Raw genomic sequence first — 24103 nt, 5'->3', positions numbered from 1 at the left:
GTGTTGAATTTTGTCAAAATCTTTTTCTGCATCTATTGAGATGATCATATGGTTTTTATTCTTCAATTTGTTAATATGGTGTATCACATTGATTGATTTGCATATATTGAAGAATCCTTGCATTCCTAGGATAAATTCCACTTGATCATGGTGTATGATCCTTTTAATGTATTGTTGGATTCTGTTTGCTAGTATTTTGAGGATTTTTGCATCTATATTCATCAGAGATATTGGTCTGTAATTTTCCTTTTTTGTAGTATCTTTGTCTGGTTTTGTTATCAGGGTGATGGTGGCCTCATAGAATGAGTTTGGGAGTGTTCCTTCCTCTGCAATTTTTTAGAAGAGTTTGAGAAGGATGGGTGTTAGCTCTTCTCTAAATGTTTGATAAAATTCACCTGTGAAGCCATCTGGTCCTGGACTTTTACTTCTTGGAAGATTTAATCACAGTTTCAATTGTATTACTTGTGATTGGTCTGTTCATATTTTCTATATCTTCCTGGTTCAGTCTTGGAAGGCTATGCCTTTCTAAGAATTTGTCCATTTCTTCCAGGTTGTCCATTTTATTGGCATAGAGTTGCTTGTAGTAGTCTCTTAGGATGCTTTGTATTTCTGCGGTGACTGTTGTAACTTCTCCTTTTTCATTTGTAATTTTATTTTATTTTTTATATTTTAATTTTTTTTTGCGGTATGCAGGCCTCTCACTGTTGTGGCCTCTCCCGTTGCAGAGCATAGGCTCCAGACGCGCAGGCTCAGTGGCCATGGCTCACGGGCCCAGCCGCTCCACGGCATGTGGGATCTTCCCGGACCGGGGCACAAACCTGTGTCTTCTGCATCGGCAGGCGGACTCTCAACCACTGCGCCACCAGGGAAGCCCTCTAATTTTATTGATTTGAGTCCTCTCCCTCTTTTTCTTGATGAGTCTGGCTAACGGTTTATCAATTTTGTTTATCTTCTCAAAGAACCAGTTTTTGGTTTTATTGATCTTTGCTATTGTTTTCTTTGTTTCTATTTCATTTATTTCTGCTCTGATCCTTATGATTTCTTTCCTTCTGCTAACTTTGGGTTTTGTTTCTTCTTCTTTCTCTAGTTCCTTTAGGTGTAAAATTAGATTGTTTATTTGAGATTTTTGTTGTTTCTTGAGGTAGGCTTGTATAGCTATAAACTTCCCTCTTAGAACTGATTTTGCTGCATCCCATAGGTTTTGGATCGTGTTTTCATTGTCATTTGTCTCTAGGTATTTTTGATTTCTTCAGTGATTTCTTGGTTATTTAGTAACGTATTGTTTAGCCTCAATATGTTTGTGTTTTTCACGTTTTTTTCCCTGTAATTCATTTCTAATCTCATAGCGTTGTGGTCAGAAAATATGCTTGATATGATTTCTGTTTTCTTAAATTTACTGAGGTTTGATTTGTCACCCAAGATGTGATCTATCCTGGAGAATGTTCTGTGTGCACTTGAGAAGTGTAATCTGCTGTTTTTGGATGGAATGTCCTATAAATATCAATTAAATCTATGTGGCCTATTGTGTCATTTAAAGCTTGTGTTTCCTTATTTATTTTCATTTTGGATGCTCTGTTCATTGGTGTAAGTGAGGTGCTAAAGTTCCCACTATTATTGTGTTATTGTCAATTTCCTCTATTATAGCTGTTAGCAGTTGCCTTATGAATTGAGGTGCTCCTATGTTGGGTTCATATATATTTCTAATTGTTATATCTTCTTCTTGGATTGATTCCTTGATCATTATGTAGTGGCCTTCCTTGTCTGTTGTAACATTGTTTATTTTAAAGTCTGTTGTATCTGATATGAGTATTGCTACTCCAGCTTTCTTTTGTTTTCCATTGGCATGAAATATCTTTTTCCATCCCCTCATTTTCAGTCTGTATGTGTCCGTAGGTCTGAAGTGGGTCTCTTGTAGACAGCATATAGATGGGTCTTGTTTTTGTATCCATTCAGCAAGCCTGTGTCTTTTGGTTGGAGCATTTAATCCATTCATGTTTAAGGTAATTATCGATATGTATATTCCTATGACCATTTTCTTAATTGTTTGGGGTTTTTTTTTGTAGGTCCTTTTCTTCTCTTGTGTTTCCCACTTAGAGAAGTTCCTTTAGCATTTGTTGTAGAGCTGGTTTGGTGGTGCTGAATTCTCTTAGCTTTTGCTTGTCTGTAAAGCTTTTGATTTCTCCATCAAATCTGAATGAGATCCTTGCCAGGTAGAGTAATCTTGGTTGTAGGTTCTTCCCTTTCATCACTTTAAGTATATCATGCCACTCCCATCTGGCTTGTAGAATTTCTGCTGAGAAATCAGCTGTTAACTGTATGGGAGTTCCCCTGTATGTTATTTGTTGTTTTTCCCTTGCTGCTTTCAATAATTTTTCTTTGTATTTAATTTTTGCCAATTTGATTCCTATGTGTCTCGGCGTGTTTCTCCTCGGGTTTATTCTATATGGGACTCTCTGCGCTTCCTGGACTTGGGTGGCTATTTCCTTTGTCATGTTAGGGAAGTTTTCGACTATAATCTCGTCAAAGATTTTCTCAGTTCCTTTCTCTCTCTCTTCTCCTTCTGGGACCCCTATAATGCGAATGTTATTGTGTTTAATGTTGTCCCAGAGATCTCTTAGGCTGTCTTCATTTCTTTTCATTTTTTTTTTAATTCTCTTCTGCAGCAGTGAATTCCACCATTCTGTCCTCCAGGTCACTTATCCGTTCTTCTGTTTCAGTTATTCTGCTACTGATTCCTTCTAGTGTAGTTTTCATTTGTTATTGTATTGTTCATCTCTGTTTGTTTGTTCTTTAATTTTTCTAGGTCTTTGTTAAACATTTATTGCATCTTCTCGATCTCTGCCTCCATTCTTTTTCCGAGGTCCTGGATCATCTTCAGTATCATTTTTCTGAATTCTTTTTCTGGAAGGTTGCCTATCTCCATTTCATTTAGTTGCTTCTGGGGTTTTATCACGTTCCTTCATGTGGTACATAGTCCTCTGCCTTTTCATCTTTTCTATCTTTCTGTGAATGTAGTTTTTGTTCCACAGGCTGCAGGATTGTAGTTCTTCTTGCTTCTCGGTACTGAGTTTTTTTGTGTGTGTTTTAATATTTATAGCAATTGCCAAGTGATATCAATCTTTTATGAATGACACATCAAAATCTTATTCTGCAGTGCTGAGAACAGAAGGTATAGGACCTACTGCTTATGACTTGAACTGTGACTTCTGAGCAAGTGTGTGAGATTAAGCTTTGACCTCCAGCTTGTACATGGGGCTACAAGGATAGGTGTATGTCACAAAACACACTGGAAGCCAACTCTCAGACCAGTAGGGAAAGAAGTATATTGACAGTAACTAATTAGAACACCTTATCCCTCATTCAGAATAAATAAACAATGATATTAAGTTCACTTATTAAAAATAGATTCACTACACTAGCAAGACTCTCTTGCTTACTTTTTATGCCGAACTCCTTCACTTGCTAAATAGAGATTATGTTAAATCCAGAGGTGAAGAAATGAAAAGCGTACATTTGGCCAGATTATCTCTGGTTTACAAAGTGAAAAAAGAAATGCTTAATCAGCACCTGTTATGGCTAGTTTCAGGCATGAATAACTGCCTTGAAGGAGGTAAGAAACAATACCAGAAACACCAACCATAAAGAAACAAGTTAATAAACTGGATTTCCCTAAAACTTAAAACTTCAACTCTCCTAAACACAGTTAAGAAAACGAAAAAATGAATCACTGACTGGGAGATAACATTTGGAAAGCATTTATCTGGTAAAAGATTTGTACCCAGAATGTGTAAAGAACTATCTAAACTTAATAATAAAAACAAACATAGATTTTTTAAAAGGCAAAAGATCTGTATACAGACACTTCATCAATGAAGATATACAGACGACAAACGAACACATGCAAAATACTCAACGTTGTTAGTCACCGGGGAAATGGAAACTAAAACCACAAGATATCAATACATACTTATTAGAATGGTTATCATATCAAGAATTAATGAGGATGTGGAGAGACCAGAACTCTCATACACTGTTGGTAGGAATCTAAAATGGTACAGGCACTTTGGAAAACAGTCTTGGCAATCTCTTAAAAAGTTATACATACACCTACCATATGATTCAGCCATTTCGTCCCTAGGTATTTACACAATATAAATGAAAACATATGTTCATACAAAGACATATATGAATATTCATAGAAGTTTTATTTATAATAACTCGAAACTAAAACAAACAAAACCCCCAAATGTCCATCAACAGGTAAACAACTGTTGTATATCTATACAATGAAACACCACTCAGCAATAAAAATACATGAGTAATATATACAGTAACATGGATACATCTTAGTTATGCTAAGTAAAAGAAGCCAGGAAATAGAGTATATAGTGCATGATTCCCTTAATATAAAATTCTAGGAAACATAAACTAATGTATAGTGGTAGAAGGCAAATCAGTGGTTGCCTGGGGATGGGGGCAAGGGAAGCAGTGTGTGTGTGTGTGTGTGTGTGTGTGTGTGTGTGTGGTGGGGGGGAGGGTGGTGGGCAGGAGACAAAGATTAAAAAGGGGAATGAAGAAAATTTTAGGGGTGATGGGTATGCTCCTTATCTTGATGGTGGTGATGGTTCCATGGAAGTGTATATATGTCAAGATTATCAGTATATAAACTTTAAATATGAGCAATTTTGGTATGTCAATTATTCCTCAATAAAGCTATTTTTTTAATAATCAAAAAGATAAGATTTATACATTTGGCAAGTAAAAAGAATGAAAAATCTGTGATATGTATCCTCTAAGATGGTCCCAATGATCCTTGCCTCTTGGTATTTATGCCCATGTATAATCTTTCCTTGAATATGAACTAAATTTAATGATTTGTTGCTAGGGAATGGAATGAGGCAGAGGTGATGGGATGTCATTTCCAAGATTAAGATACAAAAAACACTGTGGCTTCTGTCTTGGACTCTCCACACACATTTCCTCTGAGGAAAGGCAGCTGCCATATTGTAAACTGCCCTATGGAGAAGCCCATGATATAAGGAATGAGGGAGGCAGTTGGCTAAAAGCTATCAAGGAATTAAGGCCATCAGTCCAATAGCCTTCCAGGAACTGAAGACCTCAGCCCCATAGCCTGTAGGGAACTAAATCCAATAACCATTAAGATTGAGTTCAGAAGTAAATCTTCTCCCAGATGAGCCTTCTGATGAGAATGAAGCCCTGGCCAACAGTCTGACTACAGCCTCATGTGAGACTCTGAGCCTAACTAAACCTGATCCACAGAAACTGTGAGATATGAATGTTTGTTTCTTTAAGTCATGAAGTTCTGGGGTATGCAGTTCTGTTCCAGCAATAGATAACTAATACAAGATCTAAGTCACATTTATATAAAAAAAGTCTTCAAAGAAAATTTATCCATTTTGGATATATACTTTTAGAATACAAAGAGAGTATTTGATTAAAACTACATTAAACAGGGGCTTAATTTTCTTATGCAATATGAAGTCCAGAGGTAAGGCAGTCCTAGGCTAGTGCATTGTGTCAAAATGCCACCAGATACCCAAGCCCTTTTAATCCAGGCCCGGCCATTCTTAGGGAATGTCTTCTTCCTAACACTTGTTACCTTAGGGTCACAATATGATCTCATGTCCATATCACAGAAAAGAAGAAGGGGTTTTGCCTTTATCAGGAAAGTGAACATTTTCTCAGAAACCTCAAGCTAGTCTTCCACTTACATCTCATTCATCAAAAGTGTTTCCCACTGCCATTCTTAGATGCAAGGGAATCTGGGAAGATAAACATTTTTTAGCAAGACACACTGCTCCCTCAGCATAGTAAATGTTTTGTTAGTAATGAAGAAGGGGGCAATGTTTATTAGACAGGCAACAAGCAGTATTTGCCAAAGTCATATATTTTATTTATGGTAAAACCAAAAATATTGCAGGAGTTTATAGAAGGGCAAGAACACAGTAAGCTATGGGAGCTTGAGAAGGTTTCTGAGGGGAGAAGTTTAGAACTCGCTAGGTAGAAAGGAAAGACAAGGGAATTCTCAAAGGGGATAAAAGCAAGAACAAAAAGTCATGAAGACAGGAAAATGTAACAAGGCCTAAAAATAAATTACCCTGTATAAAGTTTTTAATTGCATAACTGAGTTAAAAAAAAAATCCTGAGTGATGAATATGCATGTTGTTTCCTAGCAAGGAAAAAAAAAATGCATCATCATAGATATGCAACAAGCTCCTACTATATAGCACAGGGAACTATATTCAGTATCTTATAATAAACTGTAATGGAAAAGAATCTGAAAAAGAATACACACACACACACACACACACACACACACACACACCCCTGAATCACTTTGTTGTACACCTGAAACTAACACAACATTATAAATCAACGATACTCTAATAATAATTTTTTAAATGCAGCATCATGTTTAAGAGATGAGACATGGGCAAAGGATCTGAATGGGCATTTCTCTAAGGAAGATATACAAATGGCCAGTAAACATATGAAAAGATGCTCATGATTAGTCATAAGGGAAATGAAAGTCATAACCATAATGAGATACCACTTCAAACCCACTAGGATGGTTGGAATCAAAAAGTCAGGTAACAAAAAAAAAAAAAAAAAGGTCAGGTAACAACAAGTTTTGGTGAGGATGTGATGAAACTGGAACCCTCATACACCACTGGTAGGAATGCAAAATGGTGCAGCCACTTTGGAAAACAGTCTGGAAGTTCTTCAATCAATGAAATATAATGTTATCATATTACCCAGAAATTCCCAAGAGAAATAAAAACATATGTCCACATAAAAACGTGTACATGAAATTTTATAGCAGCATTATTTATAACAGTCAAAAGGTGGAAATAACATAAATGGCCATCAACTGATGAGGAGACAAACTAAATGTGGTATATCCAAATAATGGAATATTATTTGGCCATAAAAAGTAATGAAATACGGATACATATTACAACATGGATGAACCATGAAAACATTATGCTAAATGAAAGAAGCAAGTCAAGAAAGACATATATTATGTGACTCCATTCATATGAAATGTCCAGAACAAGGAAATCTACAGAGACAGAAAGTAAATTACTGGTTGCCTAAGGCTGAGGGGGTGTAGGTGGGCTGCTAAGACCTTGGTTCAAACCACCATTACTTCATAGTTGGATGATTCCAAGAACTTAACTACCTGGTTTCCAGCTTCCATTCTTTGTTCGTTAATGGATTCCAAATGCCTAGAACAGCATCTGGCACACAGAGGAAAGTAAATATCCAATAAATCTGTTGTTGTTATTTTGACTTCAAATCCTGTGTTCTTTTTCAGTTTTTTCTCTTGATTTATTTTGTGGGTATGTATCTATCATGGGAGCATCCAAACCCCCTTCCTACTTTGGCGAATTGCAGGCACCAAAAGGAGGCAGCTACTTCCCACCATAGAAATTAGAAACCCCAATTATTTACTTCACCAGTTCCCCTGATAACTAGAGTGTGGGCACATGGCCGAGGCTTGGCCAGGCTCATGTACCTCCAAAATTGTGAGCTGGTACAGAAGTTTCTTGGTGGTTTTTTGTTTGTTTGTTTTATTTTGGTGGCAGCAACATTTGGTTCTTCAGCCAGGAGTGCCAATGGAGTTATCTTCTGAGGTCAGCAATGTCAATAGAGTTCGGTGCAGTGTTTGAGGCACCAGTGTCCTCACCAGAAAGGCTTCATGGTGTGTTCTGGCTGTGGTCTGGCTGTGTAACTTCCCTCAGTTCCTGGCTACTTTTAGAATTGTGTGTCCACCCTTCCCCATGATTCTGCAAGTCTATCTTATATCTTTCAATAAATTTCTTTTCTGCTAATGTCAGCCAGAGTTAGTTTGTGTTGCTTGTAATTAAGAACACTGACTGAAAGAAGGCTCCCCATAAAGTTGAACCTTCTTAAACCCAGGAGCATCATTTTAAAAAGTGGTGTTTCAGGAGGATTATCCCGTGAAGAAACACAATCTCACATAACCTCTAAACAGAGAGAAATTAATTTGCTTTACTACTGCTGATTAACTTTTCCTGTTCTTGTTATCTTCCAGAAAAATTGGGATTCTTTCTCTCTTCACCCCAAAACAAATCCACAGCCCCTTTCCCTTTAGTTTCATTCCTTGCCTATATAGTAGTCCCCTCATATCTGTGGTATCAGATTCCATGGTTTCAGTTACCTGTGGTCAGTCACAGTCTGAGAATAGTAGATGGAAAATTCCAGAAATAAACAATTCATAAGTTTTAAATTGCATGTCATTCTGAGCAGCGTGATGAAACGTTGCACCTTCCTGCTTCATACCACATGGGATGTGAGTCATCCCTTTGTCCAGTGTATCCTGCCCATTAGTCACTTAGAAGTCACCTTGGCTATGGGGTTAGTGTCATGCTACCAAAATGCATGTTAAAAATTTAACGGAAGCCACTAAATAAAAAGAGGATTAAGTAAAACAAATTTCTTTCTTACAAAGCAAATCTATTATTTTAAATTGTGGTGGCATACCTGAGATTCCAGAACCTCCAGTTTACGTTTCCTGGCGTGAAGAGCTTTACTTGGAAAAGCCCAATAATAATTAGATGTTCCAATTCTCTCACAGTCAACCATACCATCATCAACCAAGCTTTGAAGGACTTCTTTTACTGACATAGCAGCTAGGAGAGATAATTTTTTAAAGACTTCATATTAAGACACATCATAAATCAAATTAAAAGTCCAATAACTGGGGAAACACTTGCAATAATTATAGATTGAGTCAATAAGTTAATAAATAAGGAGTTTTTAAAAATAATAACAAAAGAAGACAAATACTCCAACAGAAAAATAAAATACATCAATGGGCATCTATAAAATATGTATGGTCAGGGACTTCCCTAGCGGTCCAGTGGTAAAGAATCCACCTTCCAATGCAGGGGGGACGTGGGTTCAATCCCTGGTTGGGGAACTAAGATCCCACATGCTGGGGGCAACTAAGCCCGTGCCACAACTACTGAGTTTGCGCGCCTCAAATGGAGAGCCTGCGTGCCGCAAACCAGAGCCCATGCGCCCTGAAGCCCACGCGCCACAACTAGAGAGAGAAAACCTGCACGCCACACTAGAGAAAAGCCCACGCACCACAACGAAGAGCCCATGTGCTGCAACTAAGACCTGACACAGCCAAAAAAATAAATAAAATAAATATTTTTTTAAATGTACGATATTTGTAATAATATTGTCAATAAACAAGAAAAATGTTCAAACCCACTAATAATTGAAGAAATGCAAAATAAAGCATGAGATACAATTTCTTGACTACCAAATTTAAAACACTAAAAATTGTAATAAAGGATTCAGGGAAATGGGTACTCTCAACATGGGTGGAAAAATGTAGCAATATATACCTAAAACCTTAGGTTTATGCATAAATTTCACTTTTATAAATTCAGCTAAAGAAAATAATGATGGATATGTATAAGGATGCTTATCAAAGCACTGTTTTCAATAGCAAAACCCTGGAAATCAGTATAATAATGGGACTCAAAAGGTTTTTTTCGTTTTTTTTTTTTTTTTTGCGGTACGCGGGCCTCTCACTGTTCTGGCCTCTCCCGTTGCGGAGCACAGGCTCCGGACGCGCAGGCTCAGCGGCCATGGCTCACGGGCCCAGCCACTCTGCGGCATGTGGGATCTTCCTGGACCAGGGCACGAACCCGTGTCCCGTGCATCGGCAGGCGGATTCTCAACCACTGCACCACCGGGGAAGCTCTCAAAAGTATTTTTTTTGTAATGATATACAATGCACTCATTAAATTTACGTTACAAAATATTTAATGGCCTGGATATATATACATCCAAAATGTATTATATAAAAAAATAAGTTAAAAGACCGTATGTACTTATGTGACAGTTATCTTGAATTAAGGTTAAGCGGCAATTTTTATTTCTTTCTTTTTGCTTATTTTTCATATTTTTTTCCAACAATGAACGTGTATTACCTTTCTTGCTAAGGAAACTAAAACAAAACTACTATGTAAAATTAAACAATAAATAAATAAATATATTGGATGTTATGGTTAGGGGTAAGATTAAAAATCAGAAAAGAGTTTTTAAAATAGCATGTAGGGCTTCCCTGGTGGCGCAGTGGTTGAGAATCCGCCTGCCGATGCAGGGGACACGGGTTCGTGCCCCGGTCCGGGAAGATCCCACATGCGGCGGAGCGGCTGGGTCCTTGAGCCATGGCAGCTGAGCCTGCGCGTCCGGAGCCTGTGCTCCGCAACGGGAGAGGCCACAGCAGTGAGAGGCCCGCGTACCACACACACAAAAAAATAAATAAATAAATAAAATAAAAAATAAAAAAAAAATAAAATAGCATGTAAAAATACAGTCATATTTCACAAATGTTTGAAATTATAAACCATTCTTACTTTCTATTAAGTAAAACTATACCAAGAAATTATCCATATTTTAAAGTCCATTTTAATTTTTCCTAGAGCAGATCCCCCAATTTAATAAAATCTATTAAATATTTAAAGATTTAATAAATAAAAAAATAAAGTCTACACCAAATGCAAAACATTCAACCTCATTTATAAAGAAGTACAAACTGAAATGAAATGTCAAAGTATTCTAAAAATGAAAATAGTTCTGAGAAACGAATTTGGGTATAAATAGCCTTTCCTGAAGGCAATTTGAGGACATACATAAAAAGCCTAAAACTAGACAAGTCTCTTTTTCTATTCTATTTCTGGGGACATTTCCTAATGAAGTAATATGAGATGTGGAAAAAAGTTTACAGCAGGGGGAGAGGAAGGGGTGAATAGGTGGAGAAGCGCAGAGGATTTTTAGGGCAGTGAAAATATGCTGTATGATACCTTAATGACACCATAATGATGGATCCGTGTCATTATACACTTTTGTCCAAATCCATAGAATGTACAACACTAAGTAGTAATTTACTAATGTAAATTATGGACTTAGTGTGATTATGATGTGTCCATGCAGGTTTGTCAACTGTAACAAATGTACAATGGTAAATGATGTTCATAATAGGGGAAGTTATGCATGTGTGGGGGCAGGAAGTATAGGAGAAATACTGTGCCTCCCTCTCAATTTTACTGTGAACCTAAAAATACTCTAAAAAATAAGTCTTAGAAAAAATTTATGGATGGCATGTTAATTACACACTAATTTTAGCAGCAAAATTTGATAACAACCTAGATGGTCAACAATAGCTAATGGGCTAAGATGCAGATGTTGTAAATCATTTTTTTTTAAAGCAAATGACATAGGAAAGTGTAGATGATATGATAGTATATGGAAAAATACACAAACACAAAACTGTATATGCAGCATGGTTCCCTCTCAGAGAAATGGACAGATACATACAAACACAGATAAACAGAACCTAAGAATAAGATATCAAAATATACCAAAATGTTAACAGTGGTGATCTCAGAATAGAGGGATTATGAACAACTTTTATTTTTATTATATTCTTTATAATTTCCAAATCTGTTAAAATAACATGTATAACTTATATAATCAGAAAGGTTTAAAAATATATATATCATATGTAGTGACCCCTCAAAAGATAACCCCCAGAACCTGTGAATGTGACCTTATTTTGGAAAAGGTTCTATAGAGAGGTAATTAAGGACCTCATGATAAAATCATCCTGGATTTAGGATGGGTCCCAAATCCAATCACACGTGTCCTTATAAGACACAGAAGAGGAGAAAAAAAAAACGGGGAAGGCCATGTGAAGGCAGAGGCAGAGATGTGTCTATAAGCCAAGCACTGTGGGCAGCCACCAGAAGCTAGGAGAGAAGCATAAAATGGATTTTCCCTCAGAGCGTCCAGAAGGAACCAACCCTGCCAACACCTTGATTTTAGACTTCTGGCCTCCAGAACTATGAGAAAATAAATTTCTACTGTTTTAAGTAGAAATTAAGTTTATGGTGATTTGTTACAATAGCTGTAGAAAACTAATACACTATGTAAATCACATTTAACAAATACCAGAACATACATGAAGAAGTTTTTACTTCTTCTGAAGTAAATTATACCCATAAATAAATAAATGTGTATAATTGTGTGTATGTATACTTATGTGTGTGCACACACAGGCATGCATGCATATTCCACTTTAGTTTCCCTAGAGCAGATACTTCAAACACAAGAATCATGGTCATGGCCCAGAAACATTATATAGGGACTTTTATAAACATTCTTCATCTCTAGAAATTTACATTTCCAGGAAGTGAAACACTGTTGCAGGAAAGATGATGGGTATTTACCAAAACATTCTGGCACATTTTTGATACTTACTAATGCCTTTTTCTTTGGGAGCAATCTTCTCCATGTCTTTTAATTGAAATACATCTTTCTGTTTAAAAGAGTTGAAAGATGAAAAACATGCATTTATTTTCTACTATATATTTATATTTACCATAATTATGTTTATAAAATATTGTACTAAAAAACTATGACTGGAGGTGAATAGTGCAATAGAATCGAGAATTTTAGAGCTAGAAGAAACTGTAATTGTCTTGTTCAATACCTTCAACAGAACCTAAAATGGACAGATTTTGCATGAACATACAATTCTTTAAAGTAACTGGAGGGCAGAATGCAAAGGACATCTTCCCAATGAAGTATAAAATCTAGTTATGATGAATCATTTGTTAACATGAGATAATCAGCTTCTCTGACACTGATTTGAAGAAAACACAAATAGTGCTTTGCTTAGCATATACCATACATCACAGATCAGCAGTTCTAACTAAAAGCAAAACAGACAGCTGTCAAGATTTATTTACATGTAAGGTTTCATGGAAGAGCAACACCTAAGTAAGAAAAACATACAATTTATGGCTGCCTATCGATCATTCACTTATACATGCTGCATGTCCACCACATGCAAACCAAAACATTATGGGAAGATATACACAGAGAATATTTAATCTTATGGTTGGAAAAAAAAATCTATGCAGAATACTCCTTTCTTCTTGTAATGAGCTGTGGTTGAACTGGTAAAAAGAACTTGGATAATAAAAGTGAAATATCTGAAAAGACTGAAGTATTCAGTAATAAGAACAGAATTATTGTGATTATTGTTATGGAAATCTGGGATATATTTCTTCCAACATAAACTTGAAAAGGTAACTTCAATAGGATGGAAATTAGACATCATAAAAATTTAAAACTTCTCCTCATCCAAGCACACTGTTAAGAAACTGAAAAGACTGACTGGAAGACAATATTCACCAAATATACCAGACAAAAGACCAGTAGTCCAGATATACAACCCCCTGCAAAAAAGATGAATTGATAGATGGATAAAGGAATGGATAGATGAATGTATATATATGATAAAGCAAGTAGAGTATAAAATGTTAACGGTAGAATCTAAGCTGGGCATATAGGTATTCACAGTGAAATTCTTTCATCTTTAATAATAAAATGTTGAAAAAAGTAACTTCATCTCAGTACACTTAAGATTTAGTAAATTAAGGAAAATAATAAGTCATTGGTCCTAGAGTGTAAAATAAATTTTTGCACATCTGGGAATAAACTGTTAGAAGAGAATTCTGTAGGGTCTCAGAGAATATGCAGTAAATTACTAACTTCAGGCCTCTAATGCGTTAAAAAAAACCCAATTAATCAAACCTATTCGCAAATACCTTAGAAAAAAGAACATGAACTTATTGAGACATCTGCCTAGATGTGGTTATCAAGGAAAAGCCCCAGACATACTGGCTGCCCCAGTGGGGTTGCTATGTAAATAAATGGGTTTGCAAAGAACTAACCTCAGGACTAAAGTGTGGTCATTTAAGTGGACAGAGAAAATGGTCTCAAGTAAATATTGGTTCTCCCCTACATTAAACAGAGATAATAAAAGAGAGATGAACACAATGGTTCTAGCTCTCAAAAACAAAAAACTATGTGTAAAGATACCATGGAAGACACACAGTTATAAAGTTAGATAACTTTTAATTAAGCACTTATGACCTGAGCATTATAATGTTTTACACAGATTATTCCATTCAATCCTCATACCAACTTTGTGAACTAGGTACAATTATTATTAGCCTTTTTAATAGATGAAGAAACTGAGACTTAGGTCAAGTAACTTGCTTAACATCACAAAGCTATTAGGTAAAACAGACTTCAGGTACAAGTTCTCTATCTTTGAGCTGTACTGTGGCCATGTTCTTCCTAAGTGTAACAGGCAAAGAATTAGTAACTTCAAATAAATCTATGTATGTATTCATATGAATTAATATGTATAGGGATATATGAAATGAAATCAATCAATTAATACAATTAATTCCTATCTTTACCTAAAAACTCATTGACTATTGAACTTCTTTAAACCTTTAATACCCATTATAGTCATGGTACCTTAGTCATTAGTGTCTTAATGTCATTGAGAGCAGAGTTGAAAAAATTTTAATCAAAAACAGCCAACAATATCATAAAGAACAAATTAATTCTCCTCACCACTCTCGCCAGCTTTCCACTGCCTGCTAGGAATTAAATCTACTTTTCTTGCTCTAACACCATAGGAAAAATATTTCAACTCAGCAGAATAAATAGTCATAATTTTTACCTACAAACATTATCAATTTATCGTGCTAATCATATCATCATTATTAATATGATACTCTGTTCTGAATTGCCAATGACTTTTAGTAAGTCATTGTATGTAAGTAAGACTAGTAAGATTTTGCTTAAAGGGCAAACAGTTAAAAAAAAATGCCCACAATATTTCACTTGCTTCACTGAGAATCTGCATTATCAAAATGAAAATGTCCAGTATTATCATTACTTATTAATTTTATATTCTATTTTGTCACTTTCCCCACCTTCTTCATATTGATATTTGTAAATAATGAAAATAGCCAGTAGGTTGGGGCCAAACCAGATTTTGAATGTCCTGTCAAGAGGTAAGACGTAAGAAATTAATATTTTTGTAGGTCAAAAGTTTGGATTTTAACCTGGAAGCAAGAAAAGCCATTGTACAGCAACGTGGTGAAGAAAACAGGCTCTAGAGCCAGGTGACTGGGTTTGTATCCTGGTTCTGCCACTTAGGAGCAGAAACTTCAAACATATTTCCTGTTAGTGGCAGGCACGAATAACTGGAATAAATTAAGGAGGCTATGTACCATCACATATGTGTTATACCATATGCAGGCTTATAAATGTAAAGAGGCTGTATTTAGCACTATCTCTATAATTAGATAATCACCCCTGGGTATTTTTGTTTGTTTGTTTCCGTACGCGGGCCTCTCACTGTTGTGGCCTCTCCCGTTGCGGAGCATAGGCTTCGGACGCGCAGGCTCAGTGGCCACGGCCCACTGGCCCTGCCGCTCCACGGCATGTGGGATCTTCCCAGACCGGTGCACAAACCTGTGTCCCCTGCATCGGCAGGAGGACTCTCAACCACTGCGCCACCAGGGAAGCCCTCACCCCTGGGTTTTTATCCTAGTACTATCACTTCTTGTTTTGAGATCCAGGGCACTTAGGCTGTGTCTCAGATGTCCAGATCTGTAGAATGAGGATCTCAGAGAGTTAAAAAGGATAAAATCAGATAACTACACCAAGTGCTTAGAATAGTAAATGGCACCTAGGAAGCACTCAGTAGATGTGAGCTATTATCATTATTATTTTCAGGTAAAAGGGGACACAATCAAATATATGCTTCAGAAAGTTAATTATGGTGCCAGAGTATAGGGCAGTCTGGATAGAAGAGACTCTACAAATCCTGGGATAGGACTCTTTCATGCTCCACAGCTCACAGGAACCACAAGTGTTTGTAGAATTTTATTCATTCTTTAGGAAATTGGTCACTATTGATTTCTAATTTTAAAAAAAGGTACAGTTAACACTGGATGACATAAACTTAAGGAGAAAATTACATAAAATACTAAAAATCTTAAGGAAAACGACTTACCGTCTCAAAAAATATTTCCATCATGCGGGCTCTCTTTTCCTCTGCACTTAGTCCTTTTTTCTTCGACTAAAGCACAAAAGTTAAAAAGTAAACAGTGCAATTAAAAAAAAAACAACGCTTTTTAAGACAACTTGGTTCAAAACATTATCAGAAATAATGCAGGGTCTCATCTGAGACCAAGAGGTTTAATAACTCTCAGAGCGAGGCCTCAAGACGGATTTTAACAACTCTACTACTTCATGCCGAGCCTTGTGGTAGGTGCTGCCAGTATAACAATAAGAACTGTGACTGAGACAGTGCCGGGCATTTTGTAGAAGTTCAATATTTATCAAATGATCCAATAAGTCACTGTATTTACCTTCAAAAGACTTAATCTCTCAAGGAAAATAAATAGACATAACTACTTATAATTAATGAACAGGTACATGTACAAATTGCTACCCAGGAAAGAATAAATTAATTCCACCCTGGAAAGGGAGGAGGGTTAGCTAGGAAGACTAGAGATGAACAAGATTTTGGCAAGTTGAGAAATGGTGAGAAGGGTGTCCTGGACAGATCACACACAAGCACAGTGTTACAGAAGTACATGGAATGCTCCAGAAAGACAAACACTCAGGGACGATTATTATACAAGTGGAGTATGTAGATGAAGTGGCAAATGAGATGAGAAAGGTTGTCTGGGGCCAGATTATGGAAGGCTGACTGTCCAGCCAAAGACAGCAGACTTTACTTCAGGCCATGAGGAGCTACTGAGCAATTTCTAAAGCAGGGAGTGACAAGATAAGAGTTAGGGAGCATTGTGGAGGGCAGGCTGGAGGAAGGAAAACCACATCCAAGTAGAAAATGAAAGCCTACTTCAGGTTATTATTTAGCTAACTTGAAATTAAGATAATTAAGATGTAACTGAGGGACTTCCCCGGTGGTCCAGTGGTAAAGAATCTGCCTCCCAATGCCAGAGATGCAGGTTCGAACCCTGGTCAGGGAACGAAGATCCCACATGCCACGGGGCAACTAAGCCCGCACACCACAACTACTGAGCTCACGTGCCTCAACGAGAAAGACTGTGTGCCGCAAACTACAGAGCCCACGTGCTCTGGAGCCTGCGTGCCACAACTAGAGAGGGAAAACCCGCAGGCCACGATGAAGAGCCCATGCACCGCAAGGAAAAAGATCTCGCGCGTTGCAACTAAGACCCAACGCAGCCAAAAAAATTAAGAAAATAAACAATAAAATTAAATAAATAAATATTTTTAAAAGATGCAACTGAAATGTATTTTAATAATAAATTTTACCATATATTTTATATAGGGTATATACCTAAAGCTAAAGTCTGAATTTTCAAAACGCCAAATTTCCTCAATGCAAATATTCACAGAAAATAAAAGAGAACAAGAACCATAATCTCTAGCACTCTCATGGAGGATTCCACACTAATGTTTCTGAAGTAACCTGCATCTTTCTTAAAAATTGCATGGGATTACAGAGGAACATAAATTGTTTAGTAAGAACTTTAAAATACTTTATGCCATGTAAAAACCAGACATAAATAAACCAACAATAATAAACCTATCCAAACATAAACTCCATCAGAAACGAGAGCCTACACTAGACAGGGAAAGGAATTTGGAATTGCTGTTCTGAATGCATTCCAGAGTACATGGTCTAGAAACCCATTAACCCCTTTTCACAGTAAATTATCCAGTGTTCCTTGATGAGTTGCACAGGTAAAATAAGTAGCCTCAAAGTTTATCTTTTTCTCTTTTCCCTCTGTCCACAATTTTAAATACTGTAGTTCCCCAGGATTCTTTCTCTACTGATCCCCTCTCTCCTCACACCTTTTCTTTGATCTCACCTGCTTTCATGGTTTTAACAAACACCTATGCTGATAACTCAAATCTTTACATTATTGGATTAAGTGGGCTCCTGAGCTCCAATCTCATGTACCTACCTGTCTGCTGAATAGACGTCAAACTCAGGAGGTCTAAACTGACCTCTCCTCTCACACATCTACTCTCCAAACCTGCTGTTCTGGATCTTGAGTTCAGTTAGATTCCACTTTGTTACCCGAGCCAGAGGCCTGGCAGTCACCCTAGGGTTCCTTCATCTCTCTTACTCCACATCCAACCAATCATTAAGTTCTGCCAATTTCAGAGCTTAACTGTTTCTCAAATCGATCCTGTCTGCTCCATCCCTACTACCTCAGGCCTTCATTATCTGTTCCCTACTACATACCTGCAGTCCGCTAACCATGCTTTGTCCCACCCTCCAGCCACATTCCACGCTGCCAAAAAGCAAAGCTCTCCTTTGCCATGCCTACCCATGCCTCTCCCTTGTTTAAAACCCTTCAGTGGCTCTCAATCATCCAGAAGTATCCAATCACCCTAGAATGACATACAAGGCCTTCTGTCACCTGACCCCAACCTACCTCTCACAGATACCACTCCCCACCTCAAATTTACCATAACAACATGAAGAACTAAGCAATTTAAGCTGTAATACAAAAACTACTTGTAATTCTCCACTTGCAGCATGCTCTTTCCCATTTCTGTGCCTTTTTAAAAATGTTGTTCTATCTAAAACACCTTCCTCTCATGCAAATCAAAACCGCAATGAGGACTTCTTTGGTGACACAGTGTTTAAGAATCTGCCTGCCAATGCAGGGGACACGGGTTCAAGCCCTGGTCCAGGAAGATCCCACATGCTGCAGAGCAACTAAGCCCGTGTGCCACAACTACTGAGCCTGCGCTCTACAGCCCATGAGCCACAACCACTGAGCCCGCACACCACAACTCCTGAGCCCTCGAGCCACAACTAATGAAGCCTACACGCCTAGAGCCCATGCTCTGCAACGAGAAGCCACCACAATGAGAAGCCCACATACTGCAATGAAGAGTAGCCCCCGCTTGCTGCAACTAGAGAAAGCCCAAGTGCAGCAAGAGACCCAACGCAGCCAAAAAAAAAACACCCATAAACAAACAAAACAAAATGAAACAAACAAACAAACAAAACACAGTGAGATATCACCTCACACCTGTCAGAATGGCCATCATCAAAAAGACCACAAATAACAAATTGGTGACAAAGTAGAAAGAGAAAAGGAAACCCTCATACACTTTGGTGGGAATGTAAATTGGTGCAGCCACTGTGGAAAACAATGCAGAGCTTTCTCCAAAAACTAAAAATAGAACCACCATATAACCCAGCAATTCCACTCCTTTGTGTATATATCCCAAAGCAACAAAAACACTAATTCAAAAAGATACATGCACCCCAATGTTCATAGTAGTATTATTTACATTTGCCAAGATATGGTAGCAACCTAAGTGTCCATCAACAGATGAATGGATAAAGAAAATGTGGTGTATGTATAATAACATATACATATGTACTTATATACATATGTATATATACACACACACACAATGGATTTTTTATAAAAATGGATTTTTTTCATAAAAAAGTGGCAACATGGATGGACTTGGAGGGCTAAGTGACATAAGTCATAGAAAGACAAACACTGTATGATATCACTTATATGTGGAATCTAAAAAATACAACAAACTAGTAATAAAACAAAAAAGAAGCAAATTCACAGATAAAGAGAACAAACTAGTGGTTACCAGTGGAGAGAAGGATGGGGGGGCAAAATAGGGGTGGAGGGAGAAAAGAGTTATTATGGGATTATATGAAATCATATGTGTGAAACTTGAAAACTGTAAAGTACTATAGAATTTAAAGACTCTTTCATTCAATAAGACAAAGCAAAACAAAAGAAAAAGAGTTCTTCAGAACATGAACTGCCTTTGTCTTCCCAGAGGTTAGTGCCAGGTTAGAAGAGCGGTTGTAAAGATCAGCCCTCAATTTCAGGACCATGTATCTAAAATTTGAGGCCGTTCAGACTCCCAAATCCCACAATACCCCTCTGCACTCCCATAAATACATTTCAGGGTGAACTGATAATAAGGAAGTCTGTGATAACCATTTATTGCCTTACTTGGAGAGATAAACCAGAGGAATCTCAGTTCCAAGAAACCATACACTATGAAGACACGTTCACTAAACCTAGGGTAGAGAGCTAGAGTTCAGTACTATGTATTAGCCTCCCTTCACACTGGCTTCTGCAGTATCTGAATAAAGCAAGATATCCACACTCAGTTAGAAGGCCCATTCAGCTATTTCTCTAGTCCAGTTGGTCTCAAACTGCCATACACAGAGATTAGAATCATCTCAGGAGCTTTTAAAACTACTGATGCCCAGGAACATCCCATAAGAAATGAATCAGAATCTCTGAAATGGAGCCCCTTGGCCTCATATTTTAAAAATCTTGAGGTGCTTTAATTGTGCACCAGGATTGAAAACACTGTTTCTCTCAGCCCAGAATCTGAAGGTTAAGTTAGGGGCACTGTGGGGCAATGAGAATCCCTTTAGGACTTTAGTCTGTGGCTGCATCAGTGGAAAATAGAGCCAAAGCTTTAGAAAACGCTCCTAACATTTTGTTATTATAAACTGCTCCCTGAGAGACCCTGGACTCCGCAAGAATCTGCCATGCAGAAGCAGGCAATGAGGAGAATCTAAGGTCCTGAGGGCACACTGTTTTAGGAAAGCTCTTATCACTCAGCTCAACAGCTTATGAAAGTGACTCAAGAAATATGGATGAGCTGTATCAACCGTTAACACTGATTTCAGGCTAATTTATTCATCAGTCTCCTTCACCACTACAAAGAGTTTTCATTACTAACCACTGTGGGAGAGTATCATGGCCTTTTACAAGTAACTAATGTAAAAGGATGCCATATTACTTCATATTTAGAAATTTCTCCAAAAAATCAACAAGTGCTCATGTAATATTTAGGATTAAAGAAAATCTCCTTGTAGTATAAGTTAGAGATACACTCAAACTAGTAAGTAAATTAGTAAGTAAGATACACTCAAGTTAGTAAGTAAGTCAAATTAGTAAATTTGACTTGAGGACAATGAAGGAAACTTCTCCAACTAGGAGTTAAAGAAATCCTAAGTGGTCCAGTGGTTAGGACTCCGCGCTTCCACTTCAGGGGGCACAGGTTCGCCCTGGTCGGGGAACTAAGTTCCCACAAAAAAATTTCCTAAAGTCAGCCCTGTTGATCACTAATACAATTTTGAAAAATTAAAAGTAGATGGTAATTGCTGCCCTCAGAAGTGGCAGACCACACCACATTTCTCCAATTCCAAAAACATGCTTGGACTTATAACAACTGTTTACCCAGCAAGCACAACCAAAATCGAAACAAACAGCTATTAATTCACAGTCAGGAAAGAGAACAAAAGTTATCTCTGATCAACATAATAAACTTAGTTCTTAATAATACATGAAAAATAGGAAGTATGTCTCTTACAAAAATTTTATTCTAACTTGTTCCATGTTTCTCCATTACTAGAGGTAAACATCAGAAAAGAGTTAATAGCACATTAAACCATTTAGTATTAGAAGATGATGTAGGTGTAGAGAGATATTAGGTAAAAAGACCAAAAAAAAAATTAATGCATATGGGCTGCGTAGTACTCAGTAGTCAGTTCTATCAGGCCAGTAACTCTATAAAGGAGAAATATGGTATCACGGAACACTGGTACCAGATTTAAGTGTGGGCCTCCATTTTTATGCCCAGGTGGCTGGGTTGTTAGTTTAACCACAAAGAGACCGTTATCAGTTTTGATTACATCTGGACAAGGATCTTCAAATAAACATCGTACAACCTATATCTCCGTCCACCACCAGCTTGGCAAAATAACGGCCACTTAATTAAGGTATTAAAATCTTAGATCCACTTCATTAGACGGTAATTCTCTGCCAACAGAAGGGGGTGGGGTATGAAACTTTGAAGGTTTATGAAAATGATTTGATGAGCAGAAAGACATTAAATTCACAAAGAGAAAGAGACGATTTGGAATCTAACCAGGACTTAACCCATCAGGCAATGCAAGGAAGACGAAGTCGGTAAGGTGCTTCCCTAATAAAGCGACTCCGGAAGCACAAAAGGGCAGCCCTGCCCTTCGTAAAAACCAACGCATTTTCACAGAAATCCTCTAACTGGCATAAAATGAAGATTTGTTAGATCACTTTGGAAATTGTGAGCAATACTGAAATGTGCTCTAAATGCTACAAGGCCCCAAACCACTCAATCTTCAAATCTCAAGCAAGCTCCTCGGGCCCCCGGAACCCCCCGGCGCTGCCCGCCGACACCCGTTCCCTGTTCTCCACCGGGGGCGGCGCCTTGGAGGCCGGAAGCGGGGATCCTGGGCACCGCTTCTAAAGTGACTCGCGGCCTTGCTGACAGACTGCTGAGTTCGTGAGACACTCGGGGCACGTTCTCGAACGCCCGTATTTAACGTGACCCGCCCGGGAGGGAGCCGGGGGGCACAAGGACGGGGATCCCAGCGCGGCGCCTCAGCCTAGGGGCTCAGGCGGCGGGAGCCGGGCGGCCGGGGCGTCGACCTGGCGGGGGAGCCGGCCTCTGCAGCCCACCCGGGGGCCAACGCCGGGCCCGGCTGGCACGCAGCCGAGGGGCTCTGCAGCCGGGCCACGGTGGAGGAGGGGGACCGGGGGGAGCGCGCCCCTTGCTCTTACCATTGCGCAGGCGGCGCGTCTTCCGGCGGCGGGGCCTGAGCGCGGCGAGAGGCGGGGCGGGCCCAGGCGGGTTTGATTTTGGCGCCGACACCGGCCCGGGGGCGGAGCAGTGAAGGGGAGGCGGGGAAGAGAGACCGGCTGTTGCCCAGACGGCGCGCAGCGACCCCTGGCGGCTCCGCGGAGCGGCCGGTCGGCCGGGGTCGGGCGAGGCCTGTCCTGGGGGCGGGGCCTGGTTGCCTGCCGGTCCGTCCTGGTCGATTCAAGATGCTGGCGAGCAGGGTCTCTCAGCTGCTTCCGCCTCTTCGGTCCTGCGTGCTGTGACTCCTTTTTTTTTTTTTTTTTTTTTTTTTTTTCAGTAAGTCGAGCCCTCACCTTGACTTCTTTCTTCGCTCAGCGGAAACGCGGCCTAAGTTTGCCTTAAAAAACAGAGGCAGTTTGGCTGCCTCTGTTTCTCTCCCATCGATATCCACTGATTTTCCAGCTTTTAAAAATCCCTTTGTATGTCTGCCTTTGCTTTAGGTTTTTTGTTTGTTTTGTTTTCTTAATACAAGAGAATGAATTTCAAATCAAAACGATCGAAAGTATGCTGCCTCATTACTTCATGGGGATTCAGATCAAAAGCTCGGGTCCCTTTGCCTCAAGGTGCCAGAAAATTAACTTAGACTTTTCCGTTACTTTGAAGGTTATTGTACGTTATTTTGAGCCATTTTAAAGTATAGTAATTCTACTAGGGAAAAAAAAAAATGTCATTTAAAACGAATTATCTCCTGTTGCAGGGTAAGGGGTATATTAAATTAAACAAGAGTTCCATTTTGTTTTTCCTACAGTTCGATACAATTCAATTGATGAGATGATTTTAAGAGAGTAAAAGGGTATCCATTTAGTAAATGTTTTAATATTAGTACTAGCAAATGTATAATTAACACACCATACCCTAGATTTCTCATGTATTGCTTAAGATACAGCTGAGGTAGGTATGTCAGTAAAAAATTTTAAAAAATTAAAGTGATATTTAAGAAAAATATTATTACTGGTGCTATGTAGAGTTGTCAAAAACCATAAAAGTGGCATTTGTGGGAAGTCTTGCCTTTATCTCCTCTCAGACTGCCATACTCATCTGCTCGTTAAGAACAGTTTTTCTTCACCTGGGTAACTCTTACCCATCCTTTCAACAGCTCAGGGGGAGCCTCCAAGAGTCTTTTTCTCTCTGCTTCCTCATGTCACCCCCGACAAGAAGAAAGGGTCTCTGTAGTTTTATCACAGCATCCCAGATTCATTTCGTAATTATTAACTTGGACAACTTCCCTATAATATCAAACTCCTTTCTGTAGCAGAGACTAAGCCAACCATTTGGAATCACCAAGGCCTAGCACAGTGCCTGACACGTGATAAACACTCAATAAATGTGTATTAAATAAATGTACCAGGTTTTCAAGAATACCATCTTGTCATCTACTTAGGGATATCTAGATATGGTTTTCAGGTGAAAAAAACAAAGGATATTTTACTTTGAAAAATCTTTACTTTCATCAAGTAGTGCTTTCACA

The 24103-nt window shown here is 38.4% G+C and overlaps 1 protein-coding gene across 7 annotated transcripts in view; it reads right to left on the bottom strand.

Annotated features, from left to right (window-relative positions):
• The window catches only part of MND1 (meiotic nuclear divisions 1), a 95744-nt gene extending 73132 nt beyond the window's left edge, over positions 1 to 22612 (bottom strand). For all 7 annotated transcript variants that reach the window (XM_067035699.1, XM_067035696.1, XM_067035697.1 and 4 more), the window contains exons 1-4: positions 22557 to 22612; positions 15956 to 16021; positions 12328 to 12385; positions 8530 to 8678 (exon numbers count right to left, since the gene is read on the bottom strand). In XM_067035699.1, the coding sequence (XP_066891800.1) occupies positions 8530 to 8678; positions 12328 to 12385; positions 15956 to 16021; positions 22557 to 22559 (276 nt within the window). In that variant the 5' untranslated portion in view covers positions 22560 to 22612. The remainder of the gene's footprint in view (positions 1 to 8529; positions 8679 to 12327; positions 12386 to 15955; positions 16022 to 22556) is intronic.
• Positions 22613 to 24103: the final 1491 nt, after the last annotated feature.

The sequence above is a fragment of the Kogia breviceps genome, chromosome 6 (genome assembly GCF_026419965.1).
Source record: "Kogia breviceps isolate mKogBre1 chromosome 6, mKogBre1 haplotype 1, whole genome shotgun sequence".
Taxonomy (NCBI): Eukaryota; Metazoa; Chordata; class Mammalia; order Artiodactyla; family Physeteridae; genus Kogia; species Kogia breviceps.
This window is presented reverse-complemented; position numbering and strand designations above follow the sequence as displayed.